Genomic DNA, 17,331 nt, shown 5'->3' with positions numbered 1-17,331 from the left:
TATAATGTGACAGTTCTGTGCTAAATGCTTTCCCCACCTGTGTAACCCTCACGAGAACCCCACGCGTAAAGTACTGAGGCACGGAGAGGGAAGTAATTTGCCCAAGGCTAACAGCTAGGAAGCCGTGGGAACAGAACCCGGAGGCAGGCTAGCCCTTCACCACCAGGCCGGAGACAGAGCTGGAGATCCTCATATGTGACAAGGTCTGACACACAGCAGGCATACAGTTACAGTTCAGATTTTTCTTCACAGTATGATTATTTGGAAAGGAAGAGGAAAAGGAAAACCCTTGTGGTAGAAACTACTGGCGCCCCGCCCACTGCCCTCACCCTAACCGCTTCCGTGCACACAGGCTCCACCTCACTGTGCTACCAACATTTCTTGCCTGAGAACTTTCTCTGATCGCAGGAGCCTGCTTTGCTCAGCTTGGCTCACCTGTGTGCAGGTGGCAAGTGCAGGGGAACTAACACCCCCACCAGGAATAGCCTCCCACTGGTAGCTGAAGGCAGTTGGTGCATCAATACCCCTGCTCCCTCGCTCCTTGGGTGGGATGATTCTGAGAAGTGTGCTCTTCACAGGCTCCCAGTTTCCCCAGCAGGCAGGAGCTCCAGTAACCCACATTATAGGTACCCTACTGCCTGCCTTCCCACTGCCTGTCACAGTTCTCTCACCTACCAGTGTTTCCTGGCATCCCCTCTCCAATATTTGTACCTGAACACTTGTGGGCAGGAAAGGATTAATCAAATAGAGTCAATCCTTGCCTAACTCCTGAGAGGTAACTTCTAAGCCCTGGAGTGACCTGCCCATAAAGAGTGTCTTTATCTGCCTGGGGCCTTGGGTGTGGGGTACCAGCTTGACCTCTGGAGAGGCTAGAGGTGAAGGACCATCTTATGGCCAGTTATGCCTAAGTGACAGACCCCCAATAAAAACTCTGGACACCAAGATTTGGGTGAGCTTCTCTAGAAGGCAGTTCTTCACGCATGCTGCCACGCATCATTGCTGGGAGAAGTAGGTGCTGTCTGCGTGACTCCGCTGTGACAGGACAACTGGAAGTTCCCACCTGAACTCCCCCTGGCTCTGCCCCATGAACCTCTTCCTTTTGCTAATTTGAGTCTGTATCCTTTCACTATAATAAACCATAACCATGAGTGTAAAGGATTTTCTGAGTTTTGTGAGTCTTTCCAGTAAATTAATGAACCAGAAGATAGTCTTAGGGAACCCCAAACTGCATCTTGTCTCGGGGCAGCCTCTATGGGCAACCTGATGATCAAATCCCCTCTTCATATGAGAAATGCATTCCCATCAATTTGTATATAAATTGAAAATGCTGTAAACTAGCCAGGGAAGCTTGAAATCCAACTGTGAAAGACCCTTTCACCTGTGACAAATGAATTATTAGATCTTCATTTATCTTTTAGTATAGCCAGATTTCTCTAGATACTTCTGAATTGCACCTGTTGAGGATATAATAATAAAGCCAATCTTCAGTTACCTACGGTAAGAGGCAGGCATTCTTGGCGCGAGTCATTAAAGTGTACTTTATTACTCTGTCTGGCTGGTCATTTCAGGCTTCTCTGTCAGACCTTGTTTCTGATGAGACATCGGTAACACTTTCTGCTGATAAAGATGCTTAAGGGCATCCAGCAGATCTCTCCCTCTCCTCCCATCCACATCCCTAGGAACATTCCAGGCCCACAGCATCCCTGGATCCCAGGTCAGGCTGCTCTCCTCACCCTGCATGTCCGTGACCAGGAGGCAGCCACTTGTCTTCTGGTACACCCAGTGCTGGAAGGTACAACACTTCTGACCAGCCTCTGATTCTCTTCTCAAGAAGTTTATTTCCTTCCCATCCCTGATGGAATACTTCACAAATTCTCCAATCAGCTCCTCCTCCACTGTTGCATAAGGGATGTTGTTCTCAGGTCGGTGGATTAGAAAAATAGGAATTATCCTGGAAGGGAAGACAGCATGGGCACACATCACATTCTCACCTGGAAATAGAGACCAGGGGCATTCTTTCTTCACTTGGGGTAGCAGGGAGCTGCAGAACAAATCCCCGGATTCCATTAGACGCAGGCTGACCTCGACCACAACAATTGTTCATAGGTGAAAAGATAGATTTCTGTCTTTCATTTGGGCCTAGAGTTGGTCAGAAACTCCTCCTTGGGATGGAGTTTGATTGCCATGTAGAAATGAATGTTTTCATTACAGTCATATCCCCGTGACCCATTGGCCATTCATCCACCCATCATATGTCCTTCCTTCCTTCCTTCCTTCCTTCCTTCCTTCCTTCCTTCCTCCCTTCCTTCCTTTCAGTCAGCAAATAGTCTTTCAGTAGTTGCTATGTCAGATAGTCTTCCAGATGCTATTCCAGAAAACAGTGAAGAAAACAGAGGCTCTGCTCTCAAAGATCTCACATTAAAATGAGGGAGGCAGGCAATAAATAAGTAAATGTAGAGTGCAATGTGGTATGTGAAAAAATAAAGCAGTGGAAAGGTGCTCCATAGCACAGGGGGCAGGGAGGGGCTGCTATTTTACTGAGGGCGGTCAGAGAAGGCCTTGCTAAGCAAGAATGTCTGAGCAGGACCTGTAGAAGGGAGATAGGGACCCATGAGGGTATCTATGGCTCTGAGTAAAAGGACCAACAAAGGGAAAAGGCACTAGGGCAGGAGCATCCTTGGTGTGCTCCAGGAACAGGGAGGGGCCGGTGTGGCTGGAGTAGAGTTAGCAAAGGGGAGGTAAGAGCGGGTGGGTGAGGACAGGGAGGCAACGGGAAGCCAGACCTTGTGGGGTCTTGGAAGGCCATTTGGAAACTCTGCCCTTTGTACCAATTTGGATAGAAAGCCACTGGAGGGTTTTGGACAGAGGAGTGCCACGATCACACACCTGTGTTATGGAAGAGTCTGTCGCTCTGTGAGGAAGGGACTGTGCAGGGGCAGAGGCAGGAAGACCAGGAAACACACTGCACAACAGTGACGGTGTCTCCAGTGGACAAGGGATCACATCCCACATGCAGTTTTCAGCACGATTCGTTCCCCCCCCTTCCCCGATGATTATTTCACCCCTGCTCCTCCCTCCTCACACTGCCCGCACCTCCTCCCCAACCCCACTCTCAGTGGATGACTCTGCTTCCTGTTTCACTGTGAAGCCTGAAACAGAGGAGAGCCTCTAAGAGCTGCCACCGGCACAGAGTTCAACCTCCTGGGGTCGGCGCCCTGTAGCCTCCCTCTCCCTGCCTCCCTACCCCAGGATGGACGAAGCCTCCTTGCTCCCACCTGTACCCCTTGTCCCACTGGTGTCCTGGGTCTGGCCAACCCCTGTAATGCTCACGGCTATTGCCCCAAGTAGGTGCTCCCACCCTCCTCCATCACCTTTTGCCTCCACAGAAGCACTGCCAGGGCACAGTGACACGCCCAAACAGCTCTAGGCAGCAGGTTGACCCCACAGCCCAGTCCACTGCGGACTCAGTTTTACCTCAAAGCTCAGATCGTTGTAGGCTCACTGTCTACAACCGCCCCCTCCCATTCTCTCTGGCACCCGCCCAAGGAGGCTTTCCCTCTAATGCAGCTTCAGCCAAGGTCTCCAGCAGCACATGGGGCTGGGTCTACCGGTCTCTTCTCAGCCCTCATCTTACTTGTTCTCAGTGGCCCTGGACACCGCTGATCTCTTGAAGCACCTTCTTACTGCTTCCAGAAATTTCCTCTTGGTTTCCTTCCTGCTCCACCAGCTACTTCTTTTCCTGTCTCCTTTGCTGGATCCTCATTTCCCCCCAACCGTTAGACTCTGGCATGCCCTGGGATGGCTCTTCTCTCTCTGCCCACACTGGCTAGTGACCTCCTTGCATCAAATACAGTCTGCATGTCGGTGAGTTCCATAGTTATGTCTCCAGCCCAGACCTCTCCCCTGAGGTCCTGACTCACATTTCCAGCCTCCTACTCTCTTCGATTGATGTCTAACAGGCATCTCAAATTTATTTTTTAAAAAGATTGATTGATTTATGAGAGACAGAGAAAAAGAGAGAGAGAGGTAGAGAAAGAGGGAGAAGCAGGAGCAGGGAGCCCCAGGTGGGACCCAATCCCAGGACCCTGGGATCACAACCCAAGTCAAAGGCAGATGCTCAGCGTCTGACTCTTGGTTTGGGCTCAGGTCATGATCTCAGGGTTGTGGGATTGAGCCCCACTTTGGGCTCTGGGCTCAGTACGGAGTCTGCTTGAGACTCTGTCCCTCTCCCTCTGCCCCTCCCGCTCATGTTCTCTGTCTCTGTCTCTCTAAAAATAAATAAATAAATCCTTTAAAAAAATCCCACTTGCTAAGGTCACTCGATCTGATGGCTTTTAATGATTGCCTGGGGTCTTTCTGCACCCCCTGAGCATTGACCCTTTTTCCCCCTCTGGAATGACCCTCTCCCCTCTCCCCTTGACCCTGGGACCCTGCCCCCTCCTGCCTGCCGTTCCACTGCGCTGGCCTCTGAGGCCCGTGGGAGAGGTGACACGTACTCGCCACATACCCTGACCCCCGTGTGCTCGCGTTTCTCAGGGCTCCACCCCTGGGCCTCTCTTCTTGTTCTACATTCTACCAGAGGACTCCACCCTTTCCGCCGCTGCGATGACCACCTTCATGCTCGTGTCCAGCAAACCAGCTCACTGCTTTCCTTCCCTTTCAGCTCCAGCCTCAGGTGAACAAATGTCTGCGGGAGTCCGACGGGCCACGGCGCCCGCCCACCTCGGACTGGGCATACGCGGAGCTATCTCCACACCTTGCTGCACACCTGCCCGGGCCCCCTCCCTGCTCTAGTGGCAACGTCATCTCACTAGTTTCCTGAGCTAAAAGCCTTGGATTTATATCCCTCCTCCTCTCCCTTCAGTTTTGTTAACTACACCCACCTACCGAATGTCCCAACTCCCCATGGCCAGTGACCAAGTTCCACTACCACTGCCCTGTCCCTGGGCTGTAGCAATACCTTTCAGCCTGGTCTCAGTGCATCCAGCCTCTGGACCTCCTCTCCCACGGGCCTCTTCCTTCCTTCCACCCCCAGGTGGAAGCGTCTTGGTGGTCCTTGCACATGGAAGCATCTCGAGGCTGAGAAGCATCTGAATCGTCCCCACCCCAACACATACATGCTCACGTTCACTGTGCCATCTCCTCTAAAATCTTGCTTGCATTCCTCTTTTCTAACATGGTTTCAAGTGTAGAAGCCTTGAGAAGGCAGTGTGTGTGTGTGTGTGTGCGTGTGCGTGTGCGTGTGTGTTTCCCGGTGTAGAGTCCTCTGATTTTGGTTCAATGAACACGGACTCAGGAGCAGGTGCCTTTGTGAGGACCCCTATCCTTCCACATATTATTCATGCGCTCACAAATTCTTCCACCGTAAGGAAGGGAAAGGTGTTTACACATCAAAATGTCCTAATCTATCTTGAGGCCACTGGCATATTTGGGGCGGTGTCAATGATGCTAATTAGCCCCTGTGTCCCTCACATGCACAGGGCCTTTCCAAGTCCCTGCACCAATCTTTATAGTCATAATTTTGTGTTGTTCTCTTTAGAAAGCCCCCAAATTGTTGTGTCAAGTCACGCAAAACTTGGGTGTACCCCGCCTGAGGGTGCTGCCATTCTGCCCATGTGGACGGCTCACCCGGTTGACCCTCTTCTTCCTTGAGAAGAACTGAAGGGGGCAGAGACTGAGAAAGGAGGCTGGAGAAGAAAGAGAACGTGCAAGTTCCTATAACAAACAGTAACTCACCCCACATTGCCATCTTAGTGGATTTACCGGAAAGGCAATTGTGTATTTTCTTTGCATTATGTAAATTGATCTAGAACTTGCCAAGAAATGTCTGTGTACTAAGTAAGTCTGCTAGGCAATTCTTGTCATTAAGCAGAAAGCATTAGACTTCCTATATGATCTGCCCAACACACCACCTCAGGGAGAGAACTTTTCCCCCTTTGTGAGCTGACAGGGTCCATGGAAGCAATAACGCCTTCCTTCTTTCCTCTCCCAGTTTCTACTGATACACAAATGACTGTTTTGTTTGAAACTTCCAGTGTGCCTTGGCATACCTCTTTCTTTTTCCACTTGAACACACACATACGATCTCAACCAGATAAGCAGACCAGCAACCACAAGCTGCAGACACCCAAACAACTGCTTGGGTTAGTACATATTTAGTCAATGAGTAGATAAAAATAATCCATGTTATTTGTCTTTGTGGGGTTCCAGGAAGTGGGTACCATGTCCCTACACTGCTGCTACCCAAGTCACTCTTCTTAGACACAGCATCGTATTTTATTTTCATCATAGGGTGATTGTTTTGTGATATTCTTGTATTCTCTTGTACTTGCTTATTGTTGGGATAATGTAATATCCACGAAGTAGACACTCTTTCTCTTCTATTTAACACGATACATTTATCCAATTCATTTTCTATCCAATTCTTTTCTATTTAATACGATACATTTATTGAATTCATCCATCCGTCCATCTCCCCATCCTTCCATCCCTCTTACCATCCGTCCATCCATACATTGATTTAAAGAATATTTATTAAGGACTCCTGGGTGACTCAGTTGGTTAAGTGTCTGCCTTTGGCTCAGGTCATGATCCCAGGGTCCTGGTATCAAGTCCCATATTAGGCTCCCTACTCAGTGGGGAGTCTGCTTCTCTTTCTCCCTCTGCCCCTCCCACTCTGCTCATGCTCTCTCCCTCACGCTCTGTCTCTCAAGTAAGATAAGAAATAAGTAAGTAAATAAATAAATAAATAAATAAATAAATAAATAAAATCTTTTTAAAAAAGTATATTTATCAGGTATCTCTCTGTAAGCTTCTGGCAACCTAGTGAGGAACAGGATAGGAGCCATCTGTGTGTGTTCTCATAACTCTCAGCCAAAAAGCTCAGGTGAAATACTTGTCCTATTGGTCTTTCTCATCCTCTCCTCTCTCCAGGTGCTCTAGGTCCACAGCAAACCAGGGGTGATGATACAAGAGAGGATAAACACACTTACTCTGGCACTTCTCCAAAGCCTTCCAGAGGCTGTGCTTCAGCAGCATAGATCTTGGCATAGTGTCTGGCAGTATTTTGGACATAGCATTCCTACATCACCCACACACATGGGAAAAACAAGTGATTAGAAGAAATTCAGAGTTGCCGGGAAGGCTAATCAGATTTCCTGATGTGGGTCAAGCCAATGGATTCCCCTGGTTGGAGGTACAGAAGCAACAATTATTGCATCCTAGAGGTATCTACCTGCAGAGGAGCTCTGAGACCCGAAGGAACTATCCAGGTAAAACTCAAGAGGTTTCTGGGGCCCGATGTGCTGAACTATAAAAGTTCTAGAACTGCATGGCTGAAACTCACCCTGGGCAAAGGGACTGGCCCCATGGCAGGATGCCAGGTAAAGCTCGGGACCTGCAGGGCTGTGAGCTCTCCCATCTAAAGTCCTTCTTCAAGGGTGTAATGAGAGCCTTGGGTAGTGAACATCTCAACAAGACTTAATGGAAAGCAAAATGGACTCTGCTTCCCCCTCTGCAGGGCCTTTCCAAGAGGGAGTCTGGATGTTGGGAGGTTTTCCGGCTGGACCAGATGGCACTAGAAATGGGAAGAATATGCAGTGAAAGAATAGAAAAAAGAAGGGTTGATTTGGAGGTGAAAGGAATACAATTGGCAAAATGCTATACTCAGAAGAGGGGCTGCCTTCATGGGCACCAAGTGTCACATGCCATCAGTACATCTGAGACAATCGCAGATGGCTAGTGCTTGACAGCACCCAGGACAGTCATCAAATTCTAACTTATTGGGGATCCCTGGATGGCTTGGCGATTTAGTGCCTTTCTTCTACCCAGGGCATGATCCTGGAGTCCCGGGATCAAGTCCCTCATCGGACTTCCTATGGGGAGCCTGCTTCTCCCTCTGCCTGTGTCTCTCTGCTTCTCTCTCTCTCTGTGTCTCTCATGAACAAATAAATAAAATCTTTTTAAAAATATAACTTATTCATTTTACAGGTAACAGTTTTAGGAGGGCACCTTGTTTGTGAAAAAGCTAGACCCAGCGCTCCTGAAAGCTTGGCGAGTGCTGGTGGTAAGAGTGAAATACGTGGGCCAAAGTGGGAGGAAGGGCAGGGAGGGAAGCCCATGCTCCCTTCTTGCCTCAAGATCTTGTGACTCAATAGCACAGGGAGGCGGGAACTTAGCTGGAGTCTTGGCTCAATCTCCCATCATAGCTTATAGGCTGACATTGACCCAAACTCAGAAAGGCAGGAAAAAGGACAAATGTTGAACCTTCTGAATATATCCTACCCCCCTCCATAAACCAAACCAAACCAATCTAGAAGCTGCTGCCTTGGGAATGTGTGGGAATCCTGGCATCCCACGCAACTTGGAATCTCCACTTTCCATAACATCCTGTGTCCAAGTGGTCCCAAACCTTCAAGAACCTCACAGGGCTCCCTCAGAGTGGAAGTAACCCCAGCCGAGGTCAGAACAGGTGAGGGCCCTCCAGACATAGGCTGAATCCCTCCCATCTGGCTGGCATGAGGGCAAGAAATTGCCCCCAAGAACTTAGCCAGGGTTCCCGGCTTTCGGGGCTTGATCAGGGGCTCCCTTACAACCGCACCCCAAAGGGAGAGACACTCCCAAGAATTCTGAGTCTGACTTTCATCCCAGGCTCTCCCACATCCCTCTCACGCCCCCAGTGACTCTTTAGGGCAGGGGGCCCCACCTGGGCGGCGAGTCTGTAGTTCCTCTGGATGAGCTCAGCGTTGTTCCTGGTCCCGTAGGCAACGGCGTTGTGCACCTTGAGGACACAGGCGTGGCCGGGCTGGAAGACGGGCATGAGGCCCCGCATGACTTTGCTGCGGAAGGCTTTGCGGTGGACCCCTTCTCCAAAATGCAGCTCCTCCGTGGCGATCTGACCGCGCAGGTGGTCCCCAAAGTAGCTGTCGCTGAGGAAGTCTTCCCTGAAGATGAGTTGGCTGAATTCAATCTCTTCACATCCTAAAACACAGCTCACCTTTAGCCCCACGGAATACCCCCCCGCCCCCCAGCTGCTCCTTGGCTAACGGGCATCCTCACGCAGAAGACAGAAGGAGAGGGAGAGAGAGAAACCCAAGTGGGCTCTGTGCTGAGCATAGGTTCTGACATGGGGCTCAATCTGAAGACCCTGAGATCATGATCCAAGCTGAAACCAACAGCTGGTCGCCCAACCAACTGTGCCACCCAGGCGCCTCCCAGGCAAATTTTAAGGAAATCATTGTATCATAGGTTTCAGCCTTAGTAGTAGAACCAGGAAAAAAATTAATTTATGGAGAAAAGTATTTTTTAAGTTAAATTTTAAAATTGGATCACAAAACAAAGAAGGGATTCTTTTTATATAACCCAAATCTTCTCAATTCTAGTTACAGGAGTAATTTCATGTTAAAAATTTGGCCCTAATACCACTTAAAGAAAATAAGAAGTGTTCTATATGGACACACCAGAGCCCAACAAATATGAGCTATATTTACCCCATTCTGTTTTTCTTCATAATCCCCCAAATTTCTAAAACTCAATTATTCTTAAGAGAAAATTGTGAACTGAGTGCTTACAAATGCATCAAATTTAACACAAAAGTTGTTCCAGACTACATGCCTAGAAATAAGAAGGGAAATTTTTTGTATATTACTATATTGGATATAATTAACAGTCTTATCTATAATTTCCAACAAAATTGGCTCCTTAGCAAAGATAAAACAATGAAAGGGAGAGAAAAATAAATCTTAGGACTTTTCTTTGAAAGCCCTGTGTGCTATCATTAAATTGGGCTAGCTTGTGTTTTACTTGGACCATCATTCATTTTGGGCTTTCCCACAAGCTTGGTTTTATTAGTTTCTTAATTAGAGACCAACTTGTAAAATATTATTTGTTCGTCCTCTGGAGAACTCAGCTAATGAAATGTTTAGTGAGAAGGACTCCTCCAAATAAGAAAGGTGGTAAAGAAGTTGTTTGAAGTTTCTTCACATGAAAGATCAAGGGGACAGGGAGGGAAGTATGGGCTCCCCAGTCCCATGAGACATGAGACTGGACCCCCCAGTCATAGGGGGTCTGATACTGGGAATAGGTAAGGTCATTGGGTCTAGACCCAAGCCCTCTGGTTGGAGTCACAGCGCTACACCTGCAGCACCATTTCCCCCCAGGTGGCCAGCAGCTCATCCCCACTGGGGTCTCATTCCTAACTGGTAAAAACCTAGAAAAATGAGTTTATGTGAACCTGAATATGAGCGGGGTCATAGCAAGTATCTGGAATGTGAGTGCCAAGCAATGCTAAGAAGCTGATGAAACAGAGAAAGCCTTCTGAAAGTCATTTTGTTTTCTTTTCTCTAAGGAGGAAAGACATCTTTTTTTGCATATTTAGACTTCTGGGGAGATGGGGGCAGACATGGAAAAAGAATCTAAAATTATACAAGTACACTGCATAGTAAATACATTTGAATAGGTTTACAAAGATCCCGTATGTGTTGTGTTGGAAAAACACCTTGATGCGTATTTGTTAGACCATTTCTAAGTCAGGATCCCAGCTTCTTGGTGTATGATCTATGATGCTCCCCCATCATAACTGCATTTACTGCTTTTTCTTCACAAGGATTTCAGGTGTTTTGTTCATCTAAAAATCCCTCACATGGGGTAAATTTCTTTATGACACTAAACCAACCGAGTTGTCAGTTTTCCTCACATCTCCTCTAAAGGACCAAAGCTCCTATGAGGTACTAAAAGCTGGGGTCGCAAAAAATAAAAAAATAAAAAAATAAATAAAAGCTGGGGTCGCGTGGGTGAGGGTGAGGCAGGCGTGCAGAGGGGGCTGCGGCCGGCTCACTCCAGCTCCTGAGAGCTGCTGGGGGTGCATCTCATCCTGGCTCCATGTTTTCTCGACATCACACTGGCAGTTTAAAATGGGCTGTGGTGAGAGTATTTACATCACAGAAATTAGAAATCAGGGCCTCCCCACCCTCACTTAACAATGGGCAGGTTAAGCATTTCCCAGCACACCACTGGGTGGGGCTGGGCATGTGGGTGGGGAGACAGGTAGTTCTCCCTAAGAGGAAATCCATGCCAACCAAGCTTGGACTCCACCAAGCTGTACTTAGTGGGTGGCCCAGTGACGGTTCAGGAGCAGTTGTCTCCCTGTTGCCACACCAGCACCAAACCGCCAAAGGGATGCACCAAACCCCATCTTTCATCTTCATTAAGATGCAAATGAATGGGGATGCCTGGGTGGCTCAGTGGTTGAGCATCTCTATCTGCGTTTGGCTCAGGGTGTGATCCCAGGGTCCTGGGATGGAGTCCCACATCGGGCTCCCTACAGGGAACCTGCTTCTCTCTCTGCCTGTGTTTCTGCCTCTCTCTGTGTGTCCTCATGAATAAATAAATAAATTCTTTAAGAAAAAAGATGCAAACAAATGGAGATACTCTCCTCCACACCTGGCTGTCTTTGGAATCTGCTCTGTTAGTCAAACTACAAGGTAAGACACAAAAGCCTGACAACCCCCTGCAGGGGGGCTGGATGCAAATCTGAGGCCTAAAGGAAGACATCTTACCCCAAAGCCCCACCAGCATGCCCTCACTACTGCACACTACAGTCGGATCATAAACACTATACTTCTGGATATTTGTAGCCTCGTGCACTGACTACTGGCCTTTTAAGTAGCTTGAATTAGCTCATGAGTGGTCATTCATTTTCTCGGTCATTCCTTCGCTATCTCCTGGTTAGAAGAGGCGATGGGAAGACTGCTTCTACCATTGATCCTAGGAGCTATTACATGCTTTGGTGGAGTGCCCACGTCCTTGGACATCTAAATCGGGTTAGCTTACCTTTAATATCCTGGTGACTCTTGAGTTGCTTCAGAACTAGAAGACAAAGAAGAGAGTGCCTTTAGTAGGCATGGGCATTCTGAACTGGAGTGGGGGTACAGCTCATGGTTTTCGCCTGAAACGGAACATCTGAGGCTTACCTTCAGCTGTCAGGTTGAACTCAGTGGTCACCTTTCCATAACTGTTCTTGATGCAGCAGTAATAGATGCCCTGGTCCTTCTGACCAGCTTGAACGATGGCCAAGGACACAGTGGAGTTGTCGCCTGCACTGCAATAGGAGACATGAATATTTGAATGCTTCATCGTTCTGAGGTTGGATTTTTCTAATATATTTAGGGAGAAAGAAACACATGCTTCCCTGTCCTAATGGTTTGGGCCAGGGGGCTGGCTAAAGAACAAGATCTCGATAAGCTGTTTAAATAATTCATTTATCTGTAGGGGATGATGATCAGTCCAATTTTGGTTTAACATCCTCACTCACTCCAACATACAATATTAATACAGAAACATTTGGGATGTTTGGCTGCTGCTAGTAGAGCAAAGAACCAGAAATGCGAATTCTGGGAGCTGTCATTAACATTTCTGGCTCAGAATTCACCTCAGTTATGTTACTAATCCCCGTGCCCTGTGCTTAAAAGAAACCTAAAAATTCCAAACCCAAATCTAAACACAGGGCCATAGGGATATAAGGGACAAAAAAAGGGGGTCTCTGCTGTAAATAAAGACACGTGGCTGAGGGCATTTTTTAAATAGGGAACTCCCCTAGTGAATCAATACCGTCTATCCATCCGCCCTCCCACCCACTCAACATTATTAAGTTCCAGACACTGCGCTATGAACAAAAAACCCAGCGGTGGTAGTGATGATGACAATGACGATGACGATAGCTAACGGGTACTGAGCGCTTGGTACGCGCCAGGCACTGTGCTAATGACTTACACGTCTACTTCATGTCATGCACAGATCAATCTAATGAGAGAAGTAGTATTACTATTCCCACTTCCCAGATGAGGGAACTGAGGCATACAGAGACCAGGTATATGACCTAAGGTCACATAGCTGATAAGGGTTGTGCTGAGACTTGAACCAAGAAAGCCTGAGTCTGGAGTCCTCATCTTGATCTCATTATGCGGCCTCCCCAGGTGGTTTGTGACCACCGCCCTCCCCACCTGGGATAATGGGAATTATGGCTAATGCTCCAATCTTTATTCCAAAGTCACAAACTAAAAACTGACTTTGTAGCCCAAAAATTACACTAAATACGGCTGCAGCTTTGTTCTGTGTAATGAATGTGGTTAAACATTCACCAGGTGTGTGTGTGTGTGTGTGTGTGTGTGTGCAGGGTCTGTTTCAGTTTTGGATCATTTCACAGTTCAACCCCACCTTCCACTTGTCATGACTCTGTCTCAATGTCTCATTCAACAGAGTATTCGCTATCGGTTGGTTTTTCAAGGGACATCAAGTCTCTGATTTACCCATGTTTCCTGCACCAATGGCTTAAAACAAATCCATGAAATCATAATACATTGTCCAATGTGGCCTCTGAACACAAGCTGAATGTATGGTTGGAAGAGGACGGGTCCAGTTATGAGGGGAAGATTTCCTGTTGGGCTGGGAAACACTGAGCCACAGAAGGGCTGGGGCAGTGTCTTTCTCTGTGGCCTCCTGGTCAGCACAGCATTTCTGTCCCCAAGACCCACCGGAAAGGCTGCGGGCTGAACTAGAATTGCCCCATGAACATCTTTCTTCTGACCCAGAAACTCCCTGATTCTCTGATACTTGATAGAGAACCTTGGAGGCCTTTTCCTGCCTTTCATATGTCACAGCTTAACGGGCTTACCCGAAGAGAATTTAATTATGGGAGAAAGATCCTGTGGGGGACTTTGCTATTTAAACAGACGCCCTCACCACCAGGGACGTTTTTAACTTGCAATTTATAGGTTCTGTCTAGGAGAAAAGACAACCCCCAAGATTTATTACCTGTTGAATATTAACTAGTTTTGTATCTGTTTGCAAAAGTATTATTTATTGCAATTTGTTTGCCTGACTATACAAATCTCCATGCCTCAAATGCTCCTTTGAACAGTCATACCATCTTACTGGTTCTTTATTATCTAACCAGTTGAAAAAGATCTTTGCTGCATGTTTATATGATTCTTGTTTGAGAGATTTCAACTTCTTTAAAATTACGTTTTGACAAGGCAGTGAGATGCTTCTTGGAGGGACATGTAAAGGAAACACTCACCTGGAACTACGGGTGAGAGAAATTTGAAAACCTTTAAAAACCCACTTGAAATGATATAAGTAATTTCTTGATATACAGAGGATATAGGACTCCCAAATATTCTCCAGTGTCACCAGAGAAAACACAAATGAGTGCACCTAAGCCAGTGTTGCCAAGAAGAAACGAAGCCAACATCGCAACGAACGTAAAGGCCTGGCCACGGGTCACTAGCACGTGGCAAGCCTACTACTGTCATATGCTGCTCGGAGGGAGGGTAGGTTTTCTAAAAACATCTCAAATGGAAAAGGGACCCAGAAGATTCAGGTGCCAATTCTGAGCTCAGAACAAGACTGCGACAAACCCCACTGGTTAATTATCCTCGGCTGACAGCGAGAGAAAGTTCTTTAAGTGAAAATTAGTGCTTCTTTTCTATAAAGCTCTAGGGAGCGGCCTTGATTTAAAAATCAAGCCATTTCTTCTGCATTTCAATTATTCTGAAGCCATACATAAGCAGGATAATAGCAACATTTGGGGCAGCAAGGCCTTATTCTCATTCGTCACAATCCAGTTAGCTTTCCTGGAGTGATGTCAGGGAAAAGAAACTATAGCTCAAATCTGCCGGAGTTGCATTTGGGACATAATTTCCAGACATATGCTCCAAGCAGACGTGTTTCATTTAATTATACATAAAGCTCTTCGATTTTTCTTGCTTTTTCAGGCTACTTGTAATGAGATGAAGGGGGTAGGATCACCTCCCATGACTTAGAGCTGAAGGGGAGGGGGGGACCTCCTTTGGCAGAAAGACGCATCTGAGGACTGTCTGAGTTATAGTGGTTTCCCCTGAACCAGGTGATGTGTTTGAGAATGAGCCACGCCCCCTCAAGTGTGTCCGGTGAAGCCCAAGGTCACAGAAGCCATGCATCAGGTTCATTCCACACCAGTATTCTGGGCAAGGATTCGCACTCTCCTCTCTCTCCCCCCCCCCCCCCACTCTCCTTTTACATCCCAGGGCCCCAGAAATAAACAGATTTTTCCATCTCAGAAATGGCTGCTTATCACCCTCCAAGCTGCCACTTTTTATTACCTCCTGGATTGATTTTTTTTTTCCTTTGGATTCACCTTCTTGGCATTGAAACTTGCCAGGCTTACAGGAATTTAAACAGAAAACACAGCCAAATTCACAGACGTACAGAAGAGAGCTCTGTAATCTTGGGACCACGGAGCCTCAGCCTAGAAGATGATCTGACCTGATCCTGATTCTAAAAACATCATGATCAAATATAAAAGCTCAAAAAATAAATAAATAAAACATTGAAAGGCTTCCTGGCTTCCCGAGGCCAGAAAACTCTGGGAGGGTAGGGCCCCAGGTAGGAACCCTCCACTACCTCTCTGGCCTGGACACCTGTCTTTGCTTACTTACTCGTCTTGGATACTTTGGGTGTGGGGTTTCGGCTTCAGCTTTCCTTTTTACTTCCTATTATTCTTTCCTTTTAGAACTACGTTGTGAAACAAGCAACAGCTGTGAAAAGTGACCGGGCAAATATCGCACCTTCTCTGCACTTGGGCTATTGCCTTTGAATCTTTTGTCCACCAGATAGTCGAATCTTCATGAATTTCCGCAAACTGGCAGCTTAATTTTACATTCCCGGAGAGGTCAGGGTACATCTCGGCTTGGATCTTTTTCAGTAATATCGGAGCTGGAAACGAGAGATTTGCAGGTCAGTATCCTTACGACAGTCGTGACAAGCCTCACAAATGGGGAAAGGGCTTCCCCATTCCATCACGTTTCATTCCAACAACAATCCCAAGAATTGGGATAATAATAATTATTACCCTCAATTTATAGATGAAGAAACCAAGTGTCTGAGGGCAGGTGTGGCAGGCCTAACGGAGAATGAACAAATCAATCTAACAGAAAAATCTCACTTTTCATTACTTAAAACTCCCTGAGTGAGATCTATAATGCACAAAGTGGAAAAGAATATGAGAGAGTTCTTCTTCTTCTTCTTCTTCTTCTTCTTCTTCTTCTTCTTCTTCTTCTTCTTTTTTAAAGAAAAGGGCAGGGGACTGTGGATACGTAGTCTATAAAACCTGGGCCTATCAGGGATGCTTTTAAATGATCACCAAATGGTCCAGGTTGAAGTCAGAGCTCGGGATTAGGGAGCAGAGTAAAATCCAGAGCGTCCAAGTAATTGTGGGTCAGCCCCAGACACGAAAGGCAACTTATCAGTAAGTTATTTATGAATAATATCCCTCCATCTTTCCCCTAATCTGCTGCCTTCGCTGAAGAGATCCTAATGGATTGCGGTGGTGTCTGATACCAACTTCATTAGCAGGAGAGAAGTGTCTTCTAGAATGAAATAGGAGCCAGCAGGAAACCATTCCCAGGGGGTTAGCTGTGCTCTTTGAATACCACCTTTTTAAACCATGGGTGGGAGCACCTCGGCCTGGTAAACGTGCCATTCCTTAGGGCAGCCCCTGGGCAGCAGCACTGACACTAGAGCAGGACAAGGGGGGGGCCGACCCCACCGGTGGGCTGAATGGTGTGGCACTGAGGTTACTGGAAACGTGGTGTCGGTCTTCTATAGACCAAGTTCCCCAACTCCGCAGCTGTGGTAACCCAAAGCATCACCTAATCCACTGTCAACCCGGGAGTCCTCAACACTGATGCTTTGTCTGCCCCTTTACCTCCGGTCCCACTGGCCGTGAAGTAGCCTCTCGTCCCTCCTAGAGGCCAACAGACACTTGGGCAACAGGATGCACACTTATTTATTCTTTTTAATTTTTATTTATTTATTTTTAGATTTTACTTATTCATTCATGAGAGAGAGGCACAGAGAGAGAGGCAGAGACACAGGCATAGGGAGAAGCAGGCTCCCCACGGGGAGCCTGATGCAAGACTCGATCCCAGGACCCTGGGATCCCGACCTGAGCCAAAGAGATGCTCAACCCCTGAGTCACCCAGGTGCCCCAGAATGCACGTTCAGAAGCTTATTTTCTTCCCAGGACATGGGATAATGGGCTCGGGAGACAAACCTCTCAACTAGAAAGCAGCTGAAGATACTAACAATATGATGGGAGAGAGAGAAAAATCTACCAAGTGCTTATTGATGGCAAGACCTGCTTCAGTTCACACAGCCATACGGGGTTAGCTGTGCTGGGCACCGAGGCCTTCAGCCTCAAACTCTGGGTCCAGAGCCTTGACTCAGCCTGCCTCCTGCTCCTGGCCCTTCCAGCACTATGTGGTGGCAGTCCTCACGATGATCTGTGGATACCTA

The 17,331-nt window shown here is 47.4% G+C and overlaps 1 protein-coding gene across 7 annotated transcripts in view; it reads right to left on the bottom strand.

Moving 5' to 3' along the window:
• ALPK2 (alpha kinase 2) overlaps window positions 1–17,331 on the bottom strand; it is a 136,333-nt gene that overhangs the window by 20,261 nt on the left and 98,741 nt on the right. For 6 of the 7 annotated variants that reach the window (XM_077891665.1, XM_077891644.1, XM_077891656.1 and 3 more), the window contains 6 exons: window positions 15,603–15,750; window positions 11,970–12,097; window positions 11,830–11,865; window positions 8,705–8,979; window positions 6,993–7,081; window positions 1,734–1,951 (listed from right to left, as the gene is read on the bottom strand). In XM_077891665.1, coding sequence (XP_077747791.1) covers window positions 1,734–1,951; window positions 6,993–7,081; window positions 8,705–8,979; window positions 11,830–11,865; window positions 11,970–12,097; window positions 15,603–15,750 — 894 coding nt within the window. The remainder of the gene's footprint in view (window positions 1–1,733; window positions 1,952–6,992; window positions 7,082–8,704; window positions 8,980–11,829; window positions 11,866–11,969; window positions 12,098–15,602; window positions 15,751–17,331) is intronic. The other variant, XM_077891692.1, reaches the window with a different exon arrangement.

Source organism: Canis aureus, chromosome 1 (assembly GCF_053574225.1).
Source record: "Canis aureus isolate CA01 chromosome 1, VMU_Caureus_v.1.0, whole genome shotgun sequence".
NCBI lineage: Eukaryota > Metazoa > Chordata > Mammalia > Carnivora > Canidae > Canis > Canis aureus.
This window is presented reverse-complemented; position numbering and strand designations above follow the sequence as displayed.